Source organism: Sphaerodactylus townsendi, linkage group LG04 (genome assembly GCF_021028975.2).
Source record: "Sphaerodactylus townsendi isolate TG3544 linkage group LG04, MPM_Stown_v2.3, whole genome shotgun sequence".
Lineage (NCBI taxonomy): Eukaryota > Metazoa > Chordata > Lepidosauria > Squamata > Sphaerodactylidae > Sphaerodactylus > Sphaerodactylus townsendi.
Window position 1 is genome coordinate 130,996,797 of NC_059428.1, and position 23,545 is coordinate 131,020,341.

Here is a 23,545-nt window from a genome sequence, read left to right on the forward strand (position 1 = left end):
TTAACAGTCTCTGCCTACAGTATTCAAATTTGGCTGTTGCTTCAGTGAATCAGGAAGGGATCTTGTTGTTAGGGAGATCATATCTGAGAGGTGGGGGAAATGCAGGGAGGAGGCAATTGTTTGAGGAAATGTTTTCTCAAAAGCACAGCTTCCCAAAAAAAACAGCTTAGCGAGGTATGGTGTTCAGGAGTTCTACAGATTCCATTATGTTAACGAAGTACTCTGGCAGAGTGAGATAATCAAAGATGCACGTCCTTGTTATGAGGCGTCCAGATTGTATCACTGGAGTAACTCATAGATCTAATCTCTGCAAACAAACTGTTTTGCCTTAGGCTTGCTTTCAGCTTGGACACTCTGCTATCCACCCATACAAACATGGAAACTGGCATTTTGTAGCACACAGTATGAGAAATAATATGAAAATCCAATATTTCATAAGGCAGGGGATGAAGGCCATGCTAACAAAACGGTCATAATTGTATTGGAGATCGTATTTATCACACTGGTGTTGCCACTGTTGCTGTTTTCTTGCTGCTGTTGTTTTAATTATGTCATTAAAGGTTTTTTTATATATATATATATATATAGTGATAGTGGCACAATATGCCATTGAAGCTCTTCCCCTCCCCAAATCTTGACCTCCTCAGGCTCCACCCCGCAAATCTCCATATGTTTCCCAACCTGGAGCTCGCAGTCTCAACCAGCCCTGCTTAGCTCCTCTGAGATCTGATGAGATTGGGCCAGCCCACGCTATCCAGATCAAAGCAGATCTCATCAGGGTGACTACAAAAGTTTACCTTCGCCTTGACCACAGAGGAGCCCCTTAATTTATCCTTAATTAAGACATGCAGCAAACTTTTTGCGGGACTCCCTACAGAATTTTTCAAAAAGAAAAACACAGCACTGTATACTTGCAAACGTTCAAAACTTAAGACCGATTACTTCTGCTCCCTTGTCCAAAGCGAGGCACTTTTAAGTTTTAGCATGACCTGAATCTCCAAATACGAGAGAGGGTTATAAATTAAATTGATGTTTTACGAATGCCAAACTGACTCCCCTGAACAGAGAAGACGTCCGCCCCCGCCCCCTGCTGCCCATTCAAATGGAAAAGTATTCAGCAGGGTTGGCAGCTGCAGATTCTTTTAAAGGAATCGTCTGGGTCACGCACACGGATTCCTGGCCACCTATGAGTCTCACAGATGAATCAAGATTTGTCTCCAGGTCTTGCCAGAAAAAGGCTGGAAGGCAATCCACCGTGGTCATGCTATACACAAAGCCAGCGAAGCAAATTTCAGACCTCGATAGAACCTGAAGTGGCACGGCTTGCAGGAAACGCTGGAACCAGTTATCTGCCCAAATCACATCTCCAATACGACATGCGCTAGTGCAAAAGACAGCACAGCCTAATACAGCGGTGGTGAACCTTTGGCACTCCAGATGTTATGGACTGAAATTCCCATCAGTTGAAGGGGTGATGGGAATTGTAGTCCATAACGTCTGGAGTGCCAAAGGTTCGCCACCACGAGCCTAATATAAGCATGACCAACGTTGAAACAGAGTGTTTGGCTATTTCAGATTCTCGAGCAAGCAATGATGTTTTGCTTCAGGCACTATTTCAGAATGCTTGTTGTACAGCAACAGTACAGCAAAAGAGATAACCACTGATAAGATCAGACTGCAGCTGAAACTTCTGGGTACCAGAACTTCGCCTGCATAAGTACTGACTGGTCATGATGGAAGACCTAATTCCAAGTTAGGTGGGGGATGTGATGCAGAGGCAGGCAATGGCAAACTCACTCAAACGTCTTGTGCCTTGAAAACGCTCCAGGATTGCCATGAGTCAGCTGTGACTTAATGCCCAAAAAATAAAATTAAATAAACATTATAACAACCTTGTTCTGAATTAAGGTAATGGAGGTCTGAATAAGTCCCGATGAAAAATATGTATTTATTTTAGGGATTTTTACCCCACCTTATAGAAAGGTCTCTAGGCAGCCCACCACAAAATAATATTGATAAAAGAATAATAAAAGATACCACCAAAAACATCATAAATAAAACAGTAACAATAAAACATGACAATAAAAACATCTAAAAGTTATACCCAAAGGCCACCCCCCCCCCTTCAGCTGTAGAGGAGGCTTCTGGGGAAGCTAGTCAGACAGAGCTTTGACACTCTCTGTGGCCCATTCTGTACTCTCACACAGAGCTCTGACACTCTCTGTGGCCCATTCTGCACTCTCAGACAGAGCTCTGACACTCTCTCTCTGGCTCCATTCTTGTACTTCCTCTCAGACTGGAGCTTCCTGACACACCCCTCTCTGACCCATCTATCTCCCAGCACCCCTCAGAGCTTGGAAAGCCTCTGGACACTCTCTGTGGCCCATTCTGCACTCTCAGACAGAGCTCTGACACTCTCTCTGGCCCATTCTGTACTCTCACACAGAGCTCTGACACTCTCTCTGACCCATTCTGCACTCTCAGACAGAGCTCTGACACTCTCTCTGACCCATTCTGTACTCTCAGACAGAGCTCTGACACTCTCTCTGGCCCATTCTGTACTCTCACACAGAGCTCTGACACTCTCTCTGACCCATTCTGTACTCTCAGACAGAGCTCTGACACTCTCTCTGACCCATTCTGTACTCTCACACAGAGCTCTGATACTCTCTCTGACCCATTCTGTACTCTCAGACAGAGCTTTGACACTCTTTCTGGCCCATTCTGTACTCTCACACAGAGTCCTGACACTCTCTCTGACCCACTCTGTCATACTCTCTCTTTCTCTGACACATTCTGTCGCCAGCACAGCACTTTTCTCTGGCACACTCCAGAATCAAGCAATCACATTGCACTCTCATTCCCCTCTCACTCTCCCGTACTTTTTCCACTTACCTCTCAAACTTAAAGACACATACACACACAGCATTCAAATCGTTACACCAGAGTACTCGGCTATACATTTTGCCATCATTTTTCTTTTGTTGGGACAGGACAGAGCAGAATTCAAGTAGTTCTCCAAACTCCAACTGAACGCAGGCCTAACTCTGGACACAGAAGAGGAATCGGTGTGAAGAATTCCCTGATCATAATGGAAAATGCTGAGCCTCCCTTTCCTCCCAACATAGTTTCTTGGTGCTGATGACGTCCAGTTGATGCAGTCGGAGAAGGAAAGCAGTTATCAAATAAAGAATTCTGCTGCCTTTCCCAGGAAAAGAAAATCCTCCCCTTCTGGAGATAGTGTCATTTGGGAAAGCTTCGTGTGCCGAATGGATACAGGCAATTGGGAAATGAGCACGGCTTTCTTGCTCCTCGTAAGCAGGAATGGCATGAGATTAGGAGTTCCCTCTCTCTTTAAATTCTCTCTTGCTGCTTCTACTTTATCTGAGACAGTAAGCCTTAACTTGCTGCTGTGGATTTTCCGGGCTGTGTGCCTGTGGTCTGGTAGTTTTTTGCTCCTAATGTTTCACCCTCATCCATGGCTGGCATCTTCAGAGGCACGTTCCGGTGAGACGTGGTGAGACTCTTTCAGCCAGTTGATTCCTGCTGTGAAAACCTTCAACAACACATTCAACGTCTCTACAGGGAGAAACGTCCTGTCAGACAGTCAGTCGATTCTGGCCATGAAAGCCTTAAACAATACAGGCAATGCCACTATGGGGAGGAAACGTTCTTTCAGATCTAGCCGAAACATGCCTCTGAAGATGCCAGCTAGAGATGTGGGTGAAAACTACCAGACCTCAGCCACACAGCTCGGAAAACCCACAACAGCCAGTTGAAGCCGGCCGTGAAAGCCTTCGACAATACGAAGCACTGATTTTTAAAAAGTTTATATCCTGAAAATCTTGTAGGTCTCTAAGCTGCTACTATCTATATATATAAAAAGCTAACAGTGTTTTTGTTGATGACAGTATACCTCAGTAACTGCTGGGCCAATTCCTCTGAAAATTCCCAGCCACTATAGTCAGCCAGGCGAGAGTGTTTTTAGATGTTAACATACCTGAAATTTCACACCTGGCCCAGGTAAAACGCCTTTTTCTGGCACTCCCTGGTGAAGGACATGCAGCTGCCTGTGTGTAACTGTCACCCTTAGAATGTTCGTGCTGCTTAGAATGTTCACTCAGATGGCCAGATGTGAGCAGTGGAAACAATACATAGGCAGTAACTTGAGTGGAAGTGAAACACACACACATACACACGAGGGAGAGGGAAGGGAGGGAGGGAGGGAGGGAGGGGGGGGGGGGGGGGGCATGCAAGGGAAGAGAGGGAGGGAGAGGAAAGGGACGGAGGGGGGAGGCATGCAAGGGAAGAGAAGTGAGAGAGGGGAGACAGTGAGGGGTGGCATGCAAGGGAGGGGTGGGAGGGGTGCCTTTCCATTCCCCCCCCCAAGGAATGCGGGCACACACACATCAATGACATCGCATAGTATCAGGGCTGGCGTGGTTTCGCATGAAAGCAACGTACTGTTGGCCTCTGCAATTGATTTGCTGCTACTGTTCCTTTCCCATTTCACCACAATAAGCCACAGCAACGCGTGGCTGGGCCCCGCTAGTACTCAAATATAGCTATTTTCTACCCATGCCTTCTCTTCCGCTCATGCAGTTGGGGAAGATGTGGCCGGTTCAACCCACCATGTTCCGCTTGTCTTCCCCATTTCAAAATCACGGGCAGGAGAACAGGGCAACGATGAGGAAGACAAAGGTGCATGTCCCCCACTGAAGGGCCCGCAGACCAGGAAAGCAAGCAGCACAATTTCTGCTGGCAAAGGGACATGTATAATCCCTCTTTCCCTTTTGTTTTTCCCCTGCTTGAGTTATATATACCATAACACTCATCCAGCAACCCAGCCACAGGCCATGATAATATCCATTAGGAAATCCTGCAGCAGTTACTAAGAGTTGCAAGCCTTGATTTTTGGGGGGGAAAAAACAGGAATTTAATTCACTGACCTTCTGCAGGCCAAACCGGAACACAAGCAAGATAACTGCATACAGATAGGTGACCGTGAAAAGATAAAATATTATGGGAAACATCAGCACACCTGGATTACACGCCAGCATGCTCACCCGTTACAAATCTACCTTTCAGACATGCACGCAATCTTCTCAGTTCTGTCTCGTAACTTTCTGATCTCCAAAATTAAAAGTACATACTTCCTCTCTCTGTATTCTCGAGAGCCCCCTAGTTCTAAAAAGATTGCTTTCCCAAAGGCCACCTCTGAGCTGCTTGTTCATAAATATTTTAGAGTTGAGCCTATTCGTACTTAATGCATCTTGCTCAGCATTTTTCCCACTGCGCGTGAGATTTTGAACGGCTAACTGAGACTAACTGACAGGAGCAAGAAGCTGGCTGTAGTACAAGCTTAGTCTGTAGATATCTGAAAGCTCCCCGCCATTTATTGACTGTTGGGGGTGGGGAGCCAAGAAGGAACTCCACAAGGTCCATTACAATCTGCTCCTTTTCTTATGAATAGCAGAGCACAGGGCAAGTCACAGGGTTGAAATTAACCACGGGTTGCCAAGAAGTTCATTCCAAGCTCATGGTTGAGGTGAGATTGCTGAAAGTCAGGATTACTAGGCCACTATGGACGTATTTATTCCTTCTAACTCCAGAATGCATCTTCAAGAAATTCGCCAAGCACCGAAACTTTGTGGATTTTGGCACCTGGTTAAAATGTTCCTCTTTCCCCAGGCCTTCAATGTGTGACCCTCAGGGTCCCCCCGGATCAATGCCAGCTGAAGGGTGGGGGGAGGGGGGATTTTTAATGATAATTTATTGACTGCTTTTAAAGAATGTTTTTATGGTGCCTTTTAATGTTTACATTTTTTATGTTTTTAGGATTGTATGTTTTAAGGGGGCTTTTAACCCTATTATGTAAGCCACCCTGGGACTTTGGTGTACGGCGAGATATGAACGAACGAACGAATGAACGAGTGAATGAATGAATATCATAGATTTAACTGATGTTCTTGAAGAGTACCAAAAAAGGAGATTTTTTCCGGTACGCAGATATTCAGATCCTGAGCCTTACCAGTTCTCGATAGACACCTTCATTTTTCCCCTCTGACTTCATCTTCTCTTTCTGGAACACTTCCCTGCTCCTGTTCCCTCCTGTGCTCACGCTGAGATTGCTTCTAGAGTTGCCACCACCTCCACCAAATGTCTTCGTCTGCAGAGAAAGACAAGCACAGTTCTGTTAAGATTGACAACTAAAAGGTTCAAAATGGTGACGAGAACTAGCTTCAATTAAGTTGATTTCCAGAGGACATTCTGTCCTTTCTGTGCTTAGTCAGAAAGGTTCTGTGCAGGAAATATAGACTTATTCCTAACTCTACAGCATCTTGAATTCCTCCAGATGTTTAGGTCAATTGTGAATAGTAAGAATACCAACTTATTATGCAGGCATTTGTCAAGTTCAACTTCCAACTAGCATAGGCCAGGCTCTTGGTAAAGATTATTTAGTAAATGTGTTTACTAAAGGGAAGCTGGGTTTATATGCAAAGGAAAGGTACCATTCAGATAGGATCTGCAGAAGAAACGCATTCCAGTCAAAGTAAGCCCCTCCCTGCTCCACCAAAAACAGCTGCAGCCTTCATTCTAACCTCCTTGCTTTTGGCCACCTCTGCAATGGCAGCTGTCCGCTGTTTTTCAAACTCATCGTTGTCCTTTAACGTGGGCTTGACCACGCTGGCCACCTGCAGGGTTTTTCTCCGATCCAGCTCCCGACTGTCCACTTGCTGCTGAGATGCACATCTCTGACAACATGAAAAGCACCAGAAATGGTCACGTCCATCACACATTTCCTTTCTTTGTTGTTGGTTTGCTATTCGTGTAAAACCCCATAACTGTGCACCAAAACTAAGCCATGACTGTTTGTTCCACAGAAATGTATTTACAGATCAGGAGTCCAATGTAGTGGTCATGGGTGCCCACCAATGCCCACCAAGAGCATTTAGAAAGTGGGGGTTTGTGGTTTCCACTCGGCCACAAGAGAGATCTCTTGACTGTACAAGGTTTGCTTTATTTTTTATTTTACAGTGGTACCTCGTTTTTTGTCGATAATTCGTCCGAAAGGAATCGACGAAAACCGAGGCACCATTTCCCATAGGAATCAATGTAAATCCAATTAATCCGTTCGAGGCACTCCAAAAAGTGCCTTGAACGGATTAATTGGCTTCTTTAAACCCCAGCCAGGAGGCACTCCTTATTTGGGCAGTGACATCAGGGGGAGTCACTGCCCAAATAAGGAGCTCCCTCTGCCTCCCAGCTGGGCTTCCTCAAACCCCAGCCGGTTTCGGTTTTCGTGGACTTTTTGTCAGTTTCGTTTTTTGTGGACTTTTTCTGGGCAATTTTTTTCTGGGTTTGAGGACGAAAACTGACACAAATTTTGCCCAGAAAAAGTCGACGAAAACCGAAACCGACAAAAAAACGAACTCAACGATAACAGAGGTACCACTGTATTTTGATGATCAGATCTATTTACTGCCCTTCCCTGGAAGGCCCAGGGCAGTTTACAACAGTCAGTAAAACAATACAAGAAACAGGAATAAATTCTTTAAAATCATATTTACAAAAATATCATTTAAATCTAAAATATATCAGTAAGGGCTCTCACACGTTCTCATGCCAATTTAATACATATGTCCCATCTTTTATTATTATCATCCCACTATTCCATTTGATTCAATTTTTAAAGCTTTTAGTAGGTTTTAAATCTGACAATACAAAATATTTCATTTAGGGGACAGACATTACCAAGCGTCCTCTTGACCTTGTCAACATTAATGCATTGGGAAGTTCTTATTATATCCTTAAAAAGAAAAAGGTTTACTAAAACACCTCTTTGGAGAAGAGCATATATTTTTTAAAAAATATAAATTTAAATATATTGTCAGGTATTTCACCCTTGCCAGAATGAGTTAGGAGGGTTCTGTGGAGTTTCCAGGGTCGGTAGTAGTTTTAGCAGTATTTTTTCCTGGACGTTGCCTGTATCAGATAGGCTGGCATCTTCAGAGGATCCTCTGAAGATGCCAGCTACAGATGCAGGCGAAACGTCAGGAGAAAATGCTGCTAGAACATGGCCGTACGGCCCGGAAACCACACAACACCTAGATTTAAATAGTTCATCTGAAACTGAGAGTCAGAAAAAGTATGGGACAAATTCACATCCAACCCAAAAAGGAAAGCTTTATGGTCAAAGGGACCATATAATTCTAGGCTTGCTCCATCTCTGCTGGCTTCCCAATTTGCCTCCGGGCTCAATTCAAGGTGTTGGCATTGACCTTTAAAGTCCTGTATGACCCAGGACCAACATACCTTAAGGACCACCTCCTCCCATGTGAACCTACCCATCCACTGCATTTATCTTTGGAGGCCCTGCTTTGGATGCTGCCACCATCTGAAGCTAGACGGGTGGTGACCTTCGCAGTTGTGGAACCAAAATGTTGCCTTTCTCAGAGAGATTCATCCATCTCTCTCCCCCTATTAGCCTGTCACCTGCAGGTAAAGTCCTTTGCTGTGTTTGACACAGCCCCAGTAATGGTTACTGGCCTTCTGTCCTGGATCTGGTGTGGTCTGTCTGTGATTTACTGAATTATCACATAATTACATAATTTAAATGTATTTTAATTGTTCACATGTGCTTTATGTTATGTGTTTATTTGTGATTTTATTTTATTTTTTATGTTGGCAACCCTGGGTGGAAAGGCAGCATAAAAATGTTTTAAACAGATAAATAGCTCAATCACTGCAGCACATGTAATTTGCAGAAACTTTGAACTGCAGTCCGCATCACTCAATTTTTAGAAAGGACACATTCCAGATGGAAAGGACAAATTCCAGAGCACTTACAGAAAAACTGGGGAAAAAACTCACTAACCTGTCCAAAAGGCACAAAGGGAGGCGGTCCACCTTCCGTTCCAATGTTACTTCTGTTGTGTTTCGATAAGCTCTGTAAAATGAAACCAGGTGTCCATGAGATGGTGGCAATCCAGTAACAACCATCCAATTCCCCAGAAAGAGATCGGGGATATCTTTTCACCACGGCGTCTATCTACCAACTTAATGGCCAACCAACAGCGATTGACCGATTGTGATGGATGAGTGTATGAGTTTCCACAAGTTTGCTTTCTTTTCCTCTTTTAGAGGGAGATGGTAACTTCAGAACAACTAGGCATTGCTTTGCTATTTTGTCCATGCTACATATGTACACGGGGCAAGCCAAAATCCCACAGGCATGTGATGAGGATAAATTGGCCAAATAAATGGTGCAATCAGCTCCAAACCCTCGACATGATTGAACATGACAATAACATTGGGGGGGGGGGGGAGAGAGGTTCCACAATACAGTTACAACTCTTCAAATTCTCTGTAAATGGTACGATCAAGCGAGCGGTGTGGGCTTGAGTAGGGAGGAAATTCCCTCACATCCCTCTGGACAAATGTGGGCCTACTATAGAGAAAAAGGAGCCTCCTGTCTGCCACAAAGTTTCACATTCCCCCCTGCCAATAGCATATGATGTCAATAGCATATGACGCAGGTGTTGTTTTAGGAGTGCTGAACTCAATTGATACTTCACTGCCATACAACGTTCAGGCTAAACTGCATTCCTATATTCCACGTACCCTGTGATTCAGTCAGGATAACAGCAGCACTTATCTAGTGTTTTGAACACAGCACTCTCTCAGTTATTCAACCAGCACGTTTATATTGAAGACCAGGGAAGCAAGGCTGAGAAAGACAGGGTAATCTAAGATTAACTGACGAGACGTCCTGCTAGATTCCTCAAGCGGGACTCGGGTGAGAGAATGTAGAAAGGTTCTAAAAAGAGACACCATTTGAAGTCTTGTCAAATTCAGTCTTGGCTACCACTCTATATTAACTCTCAATGTGTCGTTTCAAGCCTACAGATCCTCAGTTGTGATTATTTCCCTATGCATTCTCGCAACCAATTTTGTACCTGACACTCTGCCGCATACACTCAAAACCTCATTTCCTTAATGAGCTTTCGAGCCTCTTCCCTACACATGGAATTTGTCATTCCCTACTTCAGAGGTGTCCAACTCTGGCACTTCAGATGTTCATGGACTGCAATTCCCATCAGCCCCATGTCAGTCAGGACTGATGGGAATTGTAGTCCATGAACATCTGAAGTGCCAGAATTGGACACCCCTGCCCTACTTGATGCCTACTTAAAGTTTGAAGTTCACCCCTGCCCTACTTGATGCCTACTTAAAGTTTGAAGTTCATTGTCTTAGGGACAAGGAATTAAGTCAACACTGAATTTTAAAAAGCTATAACCTGAGATTTTTGTGATTGTTCAGGTAGCACTATTCTGTAGTTAACCGATACAGAATGAACTCTCTTCCGCTTTTCCCTGAAGCTCCTTTGGAAGAAAAAAAAATCCAGGGAAATTAAGCAGCCGATCACACAGGCCCCAGAGAAATTATCCAGAAATGACAAACAGCGTACATCCATGTTCAGATAGAGAGGCTTTTCTCAAGGTTCATATCCTACTCATCCCATAGGAAAGCAATTTACTGCAACTTAAATCATTACTAGTCAATACAATGCCGCACAGCGCAGCTAATTGTGCTAACTCAACGTAATCCCAATGCCACCATCATCATTTTGAGACACGCACGGAACAACTGCAATTCTGCGAACATTCCGCTGAAGGTAGGGGGAAAGCATGTTACCTCACCCTTTGCAACTCCCACTTTTCTATAAGATGCTCCACTTCACCTCCAAGAATCACCGTGTTGCTGTCATCCAGAAGAAGGAAGCCGTTTTTCACTTCCACGACTCCCAACAGTTTAATTTTTGTTCCAGGAGGAGTGTTTAGACTGAAAGCAGAAATGGAAAAGTCTGCTAGTTCGGCGTCAAATCGATACAACGAAATAATAAACCATCTTGTTTCTCCCATGTTGCATGCATTAGGTAACAACTCATTTATTACCCACTGCAAATTCAATAACTTGTCAAATGTGTTGCTTGTTGTAGCAAAGAGAAAACAATGTATTTAAATGCCAGAAAGCTGTAACAAGCTCGGTTAGATATCACCATAAAGAATTCATTGGAATAACACATAGGACCTATCTGAATTTTAAAGCGCCAACAACAATCCCAGAGAGACAAACAGTCCACTATCGCGTTATGCGAGCAGAATTGCCAGAATCCATCTTGACTCTGCTTGTAACAGACCTTGAAAACATGTGTTGCTGTAAACATTTTATCAAGTGCATTCATTATTTCATGCCAAAAATCTGGAAACATAAAACACCATTTCGATGAGAGAGTATGTACAAAATTTCACTTAAAGTATAAGATACTAATCGTCGTTCTCATCTGTCAAACGGACACAATCGAGTAAGAAAACTCAGCTTCCAGTTACTTCAAAAATCACCTAGGCCCCTTCCGCACACACAAAATAATGCGTTTTCAAACCACTTTCACAACTGTTTGCAAGTGGATTTTGCCATTCCGCACAGCTTCAAAGAGCATTGAAAGCAGTTTGAAAGTGCATTATTCTGCATGTGCGGAATGAGCCCTAGATACAGAGAACTCATAAGGCCTAGTGAGATGACCTTGGCAAGTCCACCCCGGGGAACGCGCCATTTTGAAGAAGCGACTTCCCACCAGGAAATCCTTTTTACAACACTGTAGGAAGCTCAATCCTGGTCGCAGGCACCGTGGCACCAACGGAGGAGGGGCTGTCGGGGATCCTTCGTGGTTGGGGAACACCAACATGTCTCTATGGCAGGGGTCTGCAACATGCGGCTCTTTCAGCCTTATACTGCGGCTCCGCATGGCCTGGAGGTCAGAGGGTAGCATGGGCATGTCCCTCCAGAACAGCACTGGAAGGAAAGGTGAGCGGAGGGTCTGAACTGGAGGTGGCTCCGTATGGAGCCACCTCTCCGGCTCGGTAGATCTTTGGGGCCATGGAAAACGGGTCCAAATGGCTCTTTGGGTGGTAAAGGTTGCCAACCCCTGCTCTATGGTCTTCCCCAGTGGGTCAAGCATGCGATATCCATCAGTGCAGTATGAATACAAGTCTCCATCACTAAAGCGGCAGAAACTCTTCTCGGGAGGGCAAAATGCATTGCAATGTTTCTGTGACGAACTATGGCAGCACTGTCGTACATCTAACCTTCTGCTCAAACAGTTTCTTTAGAAAACAGTTTCATGAACCAGCACCACGTCCATTCTCTTCACAGTCCATCGGCAAACCAATTCAATATCAGTTAATGCCAGTTCCTATTCGACCAACCTATATGCAGAATTCCATTTATTCGTTAATAGGGTACGAACTGAAGTAGAATTCCCTCAGCTTGCCAGGAGTTTCTTAACTGCTTCCCAGTGTCAAATTTCAGCTCATTAAAGGTGCACTATAAACACATTGCAAAGAGAACTAAATAAGAGCCCTAACTATAGTTCTTTTTAATGCATAACACTATAAAGCTTTCTATTTAATTACAAACATGCACACTATTAAAACATACCTGCATTTCAAGCAAAGAAACCTAGCATTGCTACAGAATGGGAAGGATTTTTAAAAATGTATTCCTAGGAAAATATTTCAGGAGCAAAGAATGTGAAATGTTTCTTGCAGGCAGGAAAGGGTTTTCACCTGTTTCTTCTTCACAAGATCCTCAATTCAAACATGCCCTGGATATTTACCTGTTTTGCAAGCCTTGTGTTATACAAAGCAATTCAAAGGCAAAATCAGAATTATTTACCTTATTTTTGACATGTAATTATACTCTATTGCGGTGCAACTTGTATGCCCATCTGTCATCTGCAAACGCAGCATCCTGGGAGCACCCTGAGATTCTTCATTATCCTTTGGTGCCGCTATATTGCGTATTTTTTGAATCTGGAGGACACAGGGCCCTTCTAGCTGCGGATATGAAGAACAAAATGGTTTTAAATTATAATTAGCTTTTAAAAGTTGAGGGGGGGGAGGGTTTGCTGTGGACACAGATCTTGGTCCTGGTAAACAAGCATTTATGTATTAAAAACACACACACGTTAATTATGTCTCTCAGATTTTATCCTCACCAGACCACCACTTCATCTAGCAAAGCTGTGCTGTCTTCCTTATTCAAAGTATTTGCAAGACCAGGAACATTTTAATTTTGTAAAGCAGTAACACATTTTAGCCTTTAGTGGCTACCACAGCCCAGCAACATGGCCCACCTACCAAGGTGTCTGCTGTGGGGAGGGGAAGGGCGATTGTAAGCTGCTTTGAGACTCCTTAAAGTCTGAGAAAAGCACGGTATAAAAACCAACTCTTCCTCTTCTAAAGTTCTTTTACAGTGTGATCCCAAGGAGAGTTACTTCAGTCTTAGCCCATTCATTTAATGGGCTTAAACAGGAGTAACTCTGTACAGCAGGGGTGGGCAATTATTTTTTCCATGGGGCCACATAAGAAACAGAAAATATTGTGGAGGGCCGGGCCAAAAGGCTGAACTCAATTCTGCATAATAGGGGCTGATAAGTGACAGGTGCACAGATCAACTTGGAATCAGTGGCAACAGTTCTGAATACAACACTATTTGGCACAAAGAATCACAGGCTTAACCTACCTGCATAGTTGTCCACTGTGACAATCAAGCAAGTGGGGAGACTTAAGTCCCTTGACCTACTTTTTTCATCGACTGGTGCTTTTGAAAGCCCCGCAGAAGCCGGCAACGAAGGCAACCGGCTTCTGTGGGGCTTTCAAAGGCGCCTCGCTCCCCAGCAAGGCAGGGGGGCCAGTCAGGGTCATCCGGCGGGCCGAATGTGGCCCGCAAGCCATATAATGCCCAGGTCTGCTGTACAGGATTGCCGTATTTACCCTATCCAGAACTGCCTAAGCCAGGCTTAAACTTGGTTCATCCAAATACATTTTAATTTCAGTTTGAGAAACAGAACTTTGCTGTTCTGCCCTATTACCACAACTGGATTACGGCAGACTTTTGTGCTGGGTAAATTTGACCAGTTCCTGTCAAGAACCATAGAATAGAATCATAGAATTGAAAGAGACCACAAGGGCCATCAAGTCCAACCCCCTGCAATGCAGGAACACACAATCAAAGCACTCCCGACATATGCTGATCCAGCCTTTTGTTTAAAAACCTCCAAAGAAGGAGACTCCACCACTCCTTTAAACTGCAGCCCGTCAAGTCCTGCAGCAAACTGGTTCTGAAACTCTGGAGGCTCCCCAAAACAAATTGCTTCAAAGATAAACCTTGGACAAAAATCCACAGACAGGCCCTTCGAGGGGTTGTGGCTCAGGGGGAGAATGTCTGCACAGCATGAAGAAGGTCCCAGTTTCAATCCCTGGCTCCTCCAGTCAACAGAATCAGGTAATAGATGATGTGAAAACCTTCACCTGAAACCCTGGAGAGCAGCTGCCAGTCTGAGGAGACAATGCTGACCTTGATGGAAGCAGAAGACAGCTTCGTGTGTATGAAAGGTATTTCTATGAACGGCTGCTCTTTCAACTCCATCGACTGCCAACTAGTACTACATAGCTTCCCTAAAATGGTGGCTTGGTCCCAATTTCCAGTCTCCCTCTTTGGCCTGAGCTTGTCCTCCTTTCCCATTACTGACTCATCTAGGAATTTTTGCTTCAGTCAGCTGACTTTGGTCAGTTTGCTTTGATCAGTCTACACAAATACGACCACTATCCTGAGGCACCTAATCTCTGTTTGCTATTATACTGACATCCTTATTGTACAACAGTTTGTTCAGAGCACACACCTGTCTTCATCAAAGCTGCTTTAGACTTCACAACACATCCATGCAACAGATACTGCCGCCATCATCAACTGGTGGCTTCAGTGTCTAAAACCGAAAATAGTTTCAGGGGATAGCTATATCAATCTGCAATAGAAAAACTGCCTTGATTTGGATGGCTCATGCTAGCTCAATCTCATCAGATCTTAGAAGCTAAGCGGAGTTGGCCCAGGTTAGGACTGGGATGGGAAACCATCAAGAAAGTCCGCGGTCACTATGCAGAGGTGGGCAATGGCAAACCATCTCTGAACAGCTCTTGCCTTGAAAACCCTATGGCAGTGGTGGTGAACCTTTGGCACTCCAGATGTTATGGGCTACAATTCCCATCAGCCCCTGCCAGCATGGCCAATTGGCAGGGGCTGATGGGAATTGTAGTCCATAACATCTGGAGTGCCAAAGGTTCACCACCACGGCCCTATGGGATCGCCATAAGCCAGTTGCAACTTGATAACACTTTCCACCATTACCAGAAGAACAATGTTCATATCCAATCATACCTCAGAGTTCAAACAACATTTTCAAAGGTGTAAGCATTTGAGAGTCAAAGTGCGCTTCTTCAGCTATTGTGGCTAACAAAGGGAGCTTTGCCACGTGAATAATTACATACCCTTGAAAATTTGCTGGTCTTTAAGGTACTACTACAGTGAAATTTTGCTCGAAGACGAGAAGATCATTTGATTTGGATCATACCCTCAATGCATAGTAATATCTCATTAAAAAAAATTAGTCCCCACATTTCATTTATGTAATGATTCATTAAAAATAACTGAACAGAAGTTCAAGATGGCCGGCACTAGCTGATGACTGCACAATTTGACAAAATAATCTCACAGTAGATTCCACAGAAATATACGGATTGTATGTAGCTTGAGTGCGGTCTAAATTGGTGTAAAGACTTGGAAATCCAGTAGACTTCTCTTCTAAGTGTAACAACAACAATAGTCTTTACAGATGAACTATTTTAATCCTATTTGCAGTAATATGTTGCATTACAGAGCATATACAATGAGTGTTTTTCTCAAAAGTAATTACACACAGCCATCTTGTGGCTGAAGACTGTAAGACATTTTTCTAAGACCCCTGAAGAGATATTCTATCATTACGCTACCCACTCTTCTGTGCAGAAGGAGAAAAAAATAGTACACTCATTGTGGATTTAGCAGGCAACCAATATTTTGCCTAGTTAAAAAAAATCTTTATCCAATATTCTTCATTCAGCAAAGGAGAAGGGTCTGTGAAATATCTCAAGAAGCATTTTTGCACTCTAACCGCAAGTTAAACTGGTTGGCAGTCGGCCTAATTTCTGCATTATGTGCATTGTGCACACATTCCTTTTTCAAACTGCACATTTGTCACTATTTCGGACCACTAATGCCAACTGTCAGTTGGTGAATTACTATAATATTATAATACTGGATCTGCAGCAAACTGGACCTCTAGATTAGGAAACAGCCAATAGTTTACAGCACCTTGTTAAGTATCCAAGTTGGACTAATTCTGGGAACAAGGAAGACACAAGCTATTGACCAAGTATCACGAAGAGGCAGTAACTTTTGACTATTTTGCCTGTCTGAGAAAGCCCTGTCTTAACAGTAATGTTAAAGTTACTTATGCTATTGGACAAAGAGAGCTTTGATTCTCGAAATCCCCTACCCCGAAAAATCTCGATGGTCTTTTAAGGTACTACTGGACACAAATCTTGTTGTTCTATTTCACACCAATATGCCTACCCTTGGAAATTACCCACACTTTACATGTAAAGTATCCTAACTTTACATTTACATTTATAGTTTTTATAAAGTACTTTCTAAGAGCACCGTGGTGCAGAGGAGTAAGCTGTAGTACCAGGGGTGGAGCAAGGGGGAACTGTGCTCAGGGCACGCGGGGCCCCACCACACCCACGCCTGCACCACTCCTCCGCACAGGTGCACACCCGGGGCATCACCCCCTGCCTTGTTGGTGCTATGCCACTCTGTAGTACTGCAGTCAAAGCTCTTCTCAAGACTTGAGTTCGATCCCGATGAAAGTTGGTTTCCAGTAGCCAGCTCGAGGTTGACTCAGACTTCCATTCTTCCGAGGTCAGAAAAATGAGTATCCAGTTCACTGGGGGTTAAGTGTACAGAACTGGCAAAAGGAAATGACAAACCACCTTGTAAGCATGGTCTGCCTCGTAAACGTCATGATCATGTGATGTCATCCCAAGGGTCAAAAATGAGCTGGTGCTTGCATTATTACCTTTTCAAAGTACCTTCTATAAAGTACTTTCTATAAGTCTCAGGACAAAATATTTCCCCAAAGGACTTCAGCAGGGGGAGATGAAAATCAAAGCAATATACAAGGCATTTTCAGCCATAACAAAACCCATGATGTTCCTTTGCCACGTTCCATTTCCATAATGCAAGACTTGAGGAAGACTGACAGATGGGGAGATGGGGAGGCCATTACAACTGTAGGAGGACTAGATTAGGGGTCGGCAACCTTTAGCACCCAAAGAGCCCTTTGGCCCCGCCTCCCCAAGGCCTGCCCCCGGCCTCCCCAAACCCTGCCTTCAGCCAAGCAGGCAGGATAGACAGCGGCAGCGACGCCAAGTTGAACTTGGGACACGGTGAGAGTGTCTCCTTCCCCGCCTCCTCCTTCCTTCCTTCCTCCCTCCTTTCCTCTCGTTCCCAGGCACCAGAGGAGGGAGGGAGGGAGGGAGGGAGGGAGGGAGGGAGGGAGGGAGGAGGTGTGCTCGCTGTTGCCGCTGCGGAGCCACAGTACGAGGACAAAAGAGCTGCGGGTTGCTGACCCCTGGACTAGATGCACACTGGCAAAAACAAGATGACCATAAGTCAAAGCTGTTTTACCTTTTCCACTTTTCCACCATTGATGTCACTTGGAAGGAACTTCTTGCCAATAGCTCTTAAATCTGTCTGAAGTTAAAAAAAAGGTTATATTTGAGTGCTGATTTCCAATATAGATATCCATTGTGGGATGAAGGCAAGCAGAATGGTGAAATGCAATATTGAAATAATCAGGTGTCATGCTACTTCTCATGGACAAAAACTAACAACAGTACATTGCCAGTAATACAGTGGGTATTATAAAGCCTTTGTTCCTCTCGCGCAGTCAAATCTGTTGCAGCATTTTTAAACAGATTCATGTTTTCAGGCAACTTAAAATGTCCTGCAGGATTTGATTATGCTTCAGTAAAACTCATCTAATAATATTGGAGCTGATCGCAAAACAGGTGTTGCCTTTAAGTCAAGTCGGCAACTAAAGGCAGCATATTTAGATGAGACTACTTGCTGACTCTACTTCGCTCTTCTAGGTAAGAAGGTTAGGTAGAGAAACACGATTTTCATGAAACAAAAACCAAGCATCCATGTAGAAGCCACATGTACAAAGTGCATTGGGATGCTACGGGATTTGATTCAAAGTTCTCAAAACACAAGCAGAAATGGGGAGCTGGGGCAACTGCAAGTTTTCTCTTTCCTCTTATCGGCCTCTGTGAAGGAAGTGTATATATTCCTTTAAATTTACTTAGAAATCATCTATCTTGTACATTGGGTCTTTTATGAGGCAACCATTTGGTTTTGCTAGGTTGTTTGCAATGCAACCATTGGCCTCACTAAAGTGCTAAACTGTGTTTCTGTTTAGTTTAAGTGGAGTTATTTTTTAGATAACGGAACTGGCTTTCACAAGGCCACATTCTAAACCAGACAGATAGGGATTAATTTCCAAGAATGCTCAGTGGGGGTTATCTCTCTCATATTCGACACCCAGTTGGTTAATCACTGCTCAAATGGTCTAGATGAGTGAATTCTATAAAAACCCCTGACACCATTTTCGATAGAGAGAATCATAAAGGATTCTTCTTAAGATTTTCTCGTTGAAAGAAAGAAAGAAAGAACAAAAGAAAGAAAGAACGAAAGACAGACAGACAGACGGACGGACGGACGGACGGACGGACGGACGGACGGACGGACGGACGGACGGACGGAAGGAAGGAAGGAAGGAAGGAAGGAAGGAAGGAAGGAAGGAAGGAAGGAAGGAAGGAAGGAAGGAAGGAAGGAAGGAAGGAAGGAAGGAAGGAAGGAAGCACAAAGTATTCCTAACCCCCGCCCCCCAGAAAAGGAAAGGGGGCTTGTGGAAGACAGGAAACCCCTTCAGAACAGCATGAAAGAAGCATTACAGGACTGGGTCTCCTGACAGTGGACACTTTGGAGCTAAGCCTGCCTGTGGCTCTGGAGAACCCCAAGTCCTTGAGAACAGAAGCTAAAACTGGAAAAAAAACACCTTTGGATCTCAGCCAAATCAACCACGAAAGACTGAGCAGGGCTGGTTTTAAGGACCTGCTTCTCCTGAGAGAAATCTTTGAAATAAAGAAGTAACCAAAAAAGGTCAACACCAGCTGTGGTCTCCAGTTCAAGTTCTGGCTCAGATAATGGATCCCTTTCAATAATATGCCACAGATAATTCCTGTAAGAATTGCTAGGGTGATTAGGAGAATATGCAGCCATTAGTGGCTGCAATATGAAAACAGATGGTTGTACCTAATGCTAGATATGCACTTCACTCAAAGAAAGGAAAATAAATTACTTTGAACCGTTACGCACCTCTTTATTTTCTACTTTTAACAACACTGTGGCAGAAGCAATTATCTCCACTCGCACCCTTGAATGAAACAGCTATTATAGCACTATCACAGAATTTATTAAGATTCTGCACTTGATTAATCTATTACATCAGCTTTGAAAAATAACAAATAGAATGCAGAAGTATGCAAGAAATGCTTAGAAGCATATTAAAATGTAAATCTCTATAAACCTATCAAGTAAGTGCTCTATTTTGCAACATATCTTTGCAAAATTTCTCTCAACAGAAGCCAATTTTCATGATCCTGTTTGGTCCTTCAACTTGACAAATTCTTCTTTCCTTTAATAAAGCTGACCTTTATTCATCAGACAGTGATATCCCTGTGACCATGAAACAAGGTGATATAAACAATTGCCCAGGTGCTGTTGACTAGGGTGTCAAATTTGTTAGATTTTTAAAAAACTCTGTGCATGGATCTTCATCCATTTGGTTCCTTGCAAGAAACCAACTCAATTCTATAATCACTCAAAACAGAAATGTCTGGGTTTCTGTATTTCTTTCCCGGCTAAATGAACCAAGGAATAACTACTACACTTTTCGCTGTAGACTATTCTTCTTCTTGCTTGTTGCATTTTATTTTCTAATAATGATTTAACAACAAGGAATGTTTGAGTCATCATGTTATTATACACATGTTATTATACATCATGTTATTATACACACACCAATCCCCACCACAATTGGTTAGAATTTATAAAAAACAATTCCTGGAATTTCCCAGCTTTTACCTACATTAACTGCAATCAGGATAATATCATTTATGTTGACTTTGTCCGACGAGTTTGTGCACGCATCAATCCCTTCATCCGATAGGTACCTATAAAAAAAGGTGTATTAAAAGTTTGTTTAAATAGGTTATATATTATGATTAAAGCAGTTTCAAAAAATAGCTATTCTATGCATAGTTCAATAAATATACGAATGCAATTTATATAATATAATCTAGATTATGAATGAATAGGAAAAAAATGTTCTTTGTGCCTTTAAAAAATGATAAGTCTCTGCTTCATACAGTGTTTTAGAAAAAGCCTAGTTGCCCAGGAAAAATTGGGAAGACTCCCACTGAGATTTAGCCGCACTCCCTAAACTTGATATATTACATAAGGTCGGGATGGCCAGAATGGAAAAAACACTCTTAGATGGTTAATTAGAAGTGCTATATTGAAGTGTAAAGTTTCATCATGAGGTATGCGAGATTTATAGTTTTGTTTTAAACAGAAATGTATTCTTAGCCCTTTCTTATAAAAAAAAGGACTAACTTTCATTGTCAGTCCAGTCCTCTCCTGTTTGCCACCAGAATCTCCAACGGTGAATAAAATTTATTAATTAACCCAGCCTCTTGTCTCTTAGTGTTCCTCGCCTTCCCCTACCGGGAGTAAAAGGTAGATTGCTTGTTGCTTCTTGGAGCAACAATTACTGGAAAAAGGTCTCTGGACTAAGTGGATCCAGGTCAGATCTAACAGGGCACGAAGACTGGAGACCCCTGAAGGATGCCAGTTTCACCGACGGGTGAGCACATGCCACTTAGTCCTTTCCTAGCTGTTATATACAGATGAGTCTAGTTCCAACAGGAATTAGCCCCCAAAGGGGGCTGAGCCATCTTTATTTGAAAATTTTGTTCTATTAAAGGGCAGGAACCAAGAAACTGAAGTTAAGTTCCTTCCAGATTCAAGTCGGTTATCACAGAGTCAGCTTCTTACTTTTGCTGGTTTATTTCTTCCACAATTACATGTGCAGGGGTATACAGGAAGAATGCCACTGTTCTTTACATTTACCAGACCAAATACCTCAGAGCTTACGATTAGGGGTGCTAAATAAATAAGAGTCAGATCCTATGAAGCACAAGTGCAGCATTTCTCATGAAGTTCTCCTCATGGTCTGCTACTATATCTTATATATAGACCTACAATATTTTATATATAGACCTATATCTAATATAAACCTAAAAAACCTAGGTCTAAATTCCTGGATAAGGTATTAGTTGACTACAAGGGGATACACAGACTCAGAGACAATAGGATTGCATCTATCTGATACTGGCCCTTACATTTCACACCAAGTATCACTGTTCGCTCTGGCTGCAAAAAAAGATCAAGACTAGACTTACAAGTAACAAAGGAACTACATCCTTTTAACAGTTTTGGAAGGCAATTTTATCTATATGTTGGTTACGTTGCTTTAAGTTTGTATACCATAATTTTCTTTCTCTAAGATTTTATCAGCTATATATATATGTATGTACCGAAATCGGCGAAAACCAAGGTACGCCATTTGTGCAGGTGCCACGCAAATGGCGCACCAAAGTTACGCAAAAGTCTCCTCGGATTTCATCGACACGCCAACTAACTCTGAGGCGACCGAAGATAACCAAGGCAATAAACGGCCGGTGAAGATCGACGATAACCGAAACCGACGAATTCTGAAGTCGTTGAAAACTGAGGTATGACTGTATATGGAAATGCTTGTTTTACATGTACCCCCCTTCTGTGTATACATACAGGTTTTATATATACATACACACACACATATACACACACACATCTATGTATCTATATCTATCTATACCAGTGGTGGCGAACCTTTGGCACTCCAGATGTTATGGACTACAATTCCCATCAGCCCCTGCCAGCATGGCCAATTGGCCATGCTGGCAGGGGCTGATGGGAATTGTAGTCCATAACATCTGGAGTGCCAAAGGTTCGCCACCACGGATCTATACATATAGTAGTAGCCTATGGCTATATGCATTAAACAATGACTGATTGGTTATACTAGAAAAATCCCTTGGGTGAGCAGTATTCTTTGACCCAAGGCCAACACTACAATACAATCCATGGTTCCAATAGGACTAACTTTTTTTAAAGCTAAGCCTTTGTCATTGGCCAAAAACACGCATGACACATACTGGGGAAGAGGCCACAGCTCAGTGGTAGAACATCTGTTTGGCAGCAGAAGATTCCAGGTTCAGTCCTTGTATCTCCTGTAAGGATAGGTGAGGTGACTGTCCCCACTCTGGATAGCTGCTGTCAGTCTGAATTCAATAGACAATATTGTCCCTGATGGACTGAATGTCTTGTTCACAACAAGGCAACTGGATGCATGTGTATTTGCTCTCGTAATCTTGATGAAGTTACTGATACATGATCATCGTTGATTCCATAGATAGGCCAAACACAGATTAATAGTTAACAACTGTCTCTGTACAGTGACACAAACTTGAGATTACTCATCTAGGGAGGTACGAACGGAACAGCACCTTCAGATCCAAACCAACATTACCTAACAACTCCTTAGAGCCCTGAGCCACAAAAACATAACCGCATTTGTTCACCTTTCTCCGCCACCCCAGCCGTCTGCAGGGGAAACAAATGCAGCGCTGATCCTTTCAATACATTGTTTTAAAAACTGAAACTTTTCAAACCACTCTTGCATCGCAATAAGACAGGTTTCAAGTGTCTTTTCTGAACAGTCAAAATTCAAGGCCACTTCAGAACTGTAACTAAGATATGCACAGTGTATTGTAAATCAATGTGCCCCAAATCAAGGAGGTCACATCAAGAGCAGTAACACAAAGCCCGTGCGTATCACATAATTTTGAGTGTTCATTAGGTGTAAGCATCTTCTCTCCCTTCTCCCCTTCCCGCTCAGACAATTGCTCTTTTAAAGATCACTGGTGAATATGTACCTGTGGGAAAGAATTACTCTGTACTTCTCAAAGAAAACCAGCATAGCAAATTTAAGCTTTTCGTTACAAAGGATTATTTTCTTTAACTTTGGCGCAGTTTTACATACACATTCAACATCATGTTCACTGAAGCCCTTGATGCTAACCAGATAAGACACCGTCTACCCATACACTTCTGTTTGCTGCCCCCATTGGCTTACAGAAAATAAAATTATAACATCTCTTTCTTGATGCACCTACACTTGGAATTTCAGCTATCAAGTGCATCTGAACTGGGTCAGTAAACTAAGCTGCAATGTATTATGCTACAAAGAGAAGCCAAATCCAGCTATTACTGGGAGACTGAGCGTCGATCCTTTAATCCTCTAGAACAGCCAGACCACCAGGCCACAGCTACGATGTTAAGTCAGCTCCGGCACTGTACTGCTAAGCTAAGAAAA

General features: G+C 43.1%; 1 protein-coding gene across 3 annotated transcripts in view; it reads right to left on the reverse strand.

The window, feature by feature from the left end:
• TDRD3 (tudor domain containing 3) overlaps positions 1-23,545 on the reverse strand; it is a 104,809-nt gene that overhangs the window by 51,885 nt on the left and 29,379 nt on the right. For 2 of the 3 annotated variants that reach the window (XM_048492812.1, XM_048492813.1), the window contains exons 2-8: positions 20,153-20,237; positions 17,629-17,694; positions 12,739-12,899; positions 10,704-10,845; positions 8,879-8,950; positions 6,603-6,755; positions 6,032-6,169 (exon numbers count right to left, since the gene is read on the reverse strand). In XM_048492812.1, the coding sequence (XP_048348769.1) occupies positions 6,032-6,169; positions 6,603-6,755; positions 8,879-8,950; positions 10,704-10,845; positions 12,739-12,899; positions 17,629-17,694; positions 20,153-20,237 (817 nt within the window). The remainder of the gene's footprint in view (positions 1-6,031; positions 6,170-6,602; positions 6,756-8,878; positions 8,951-10,703; positions 10,846-12,738; positions 12,900-17,628; positions 17,695-20,152; positions 20,238-23,545) is intronic. The other variant, XM_048492814.1, reaches the window with a different exon arrangement.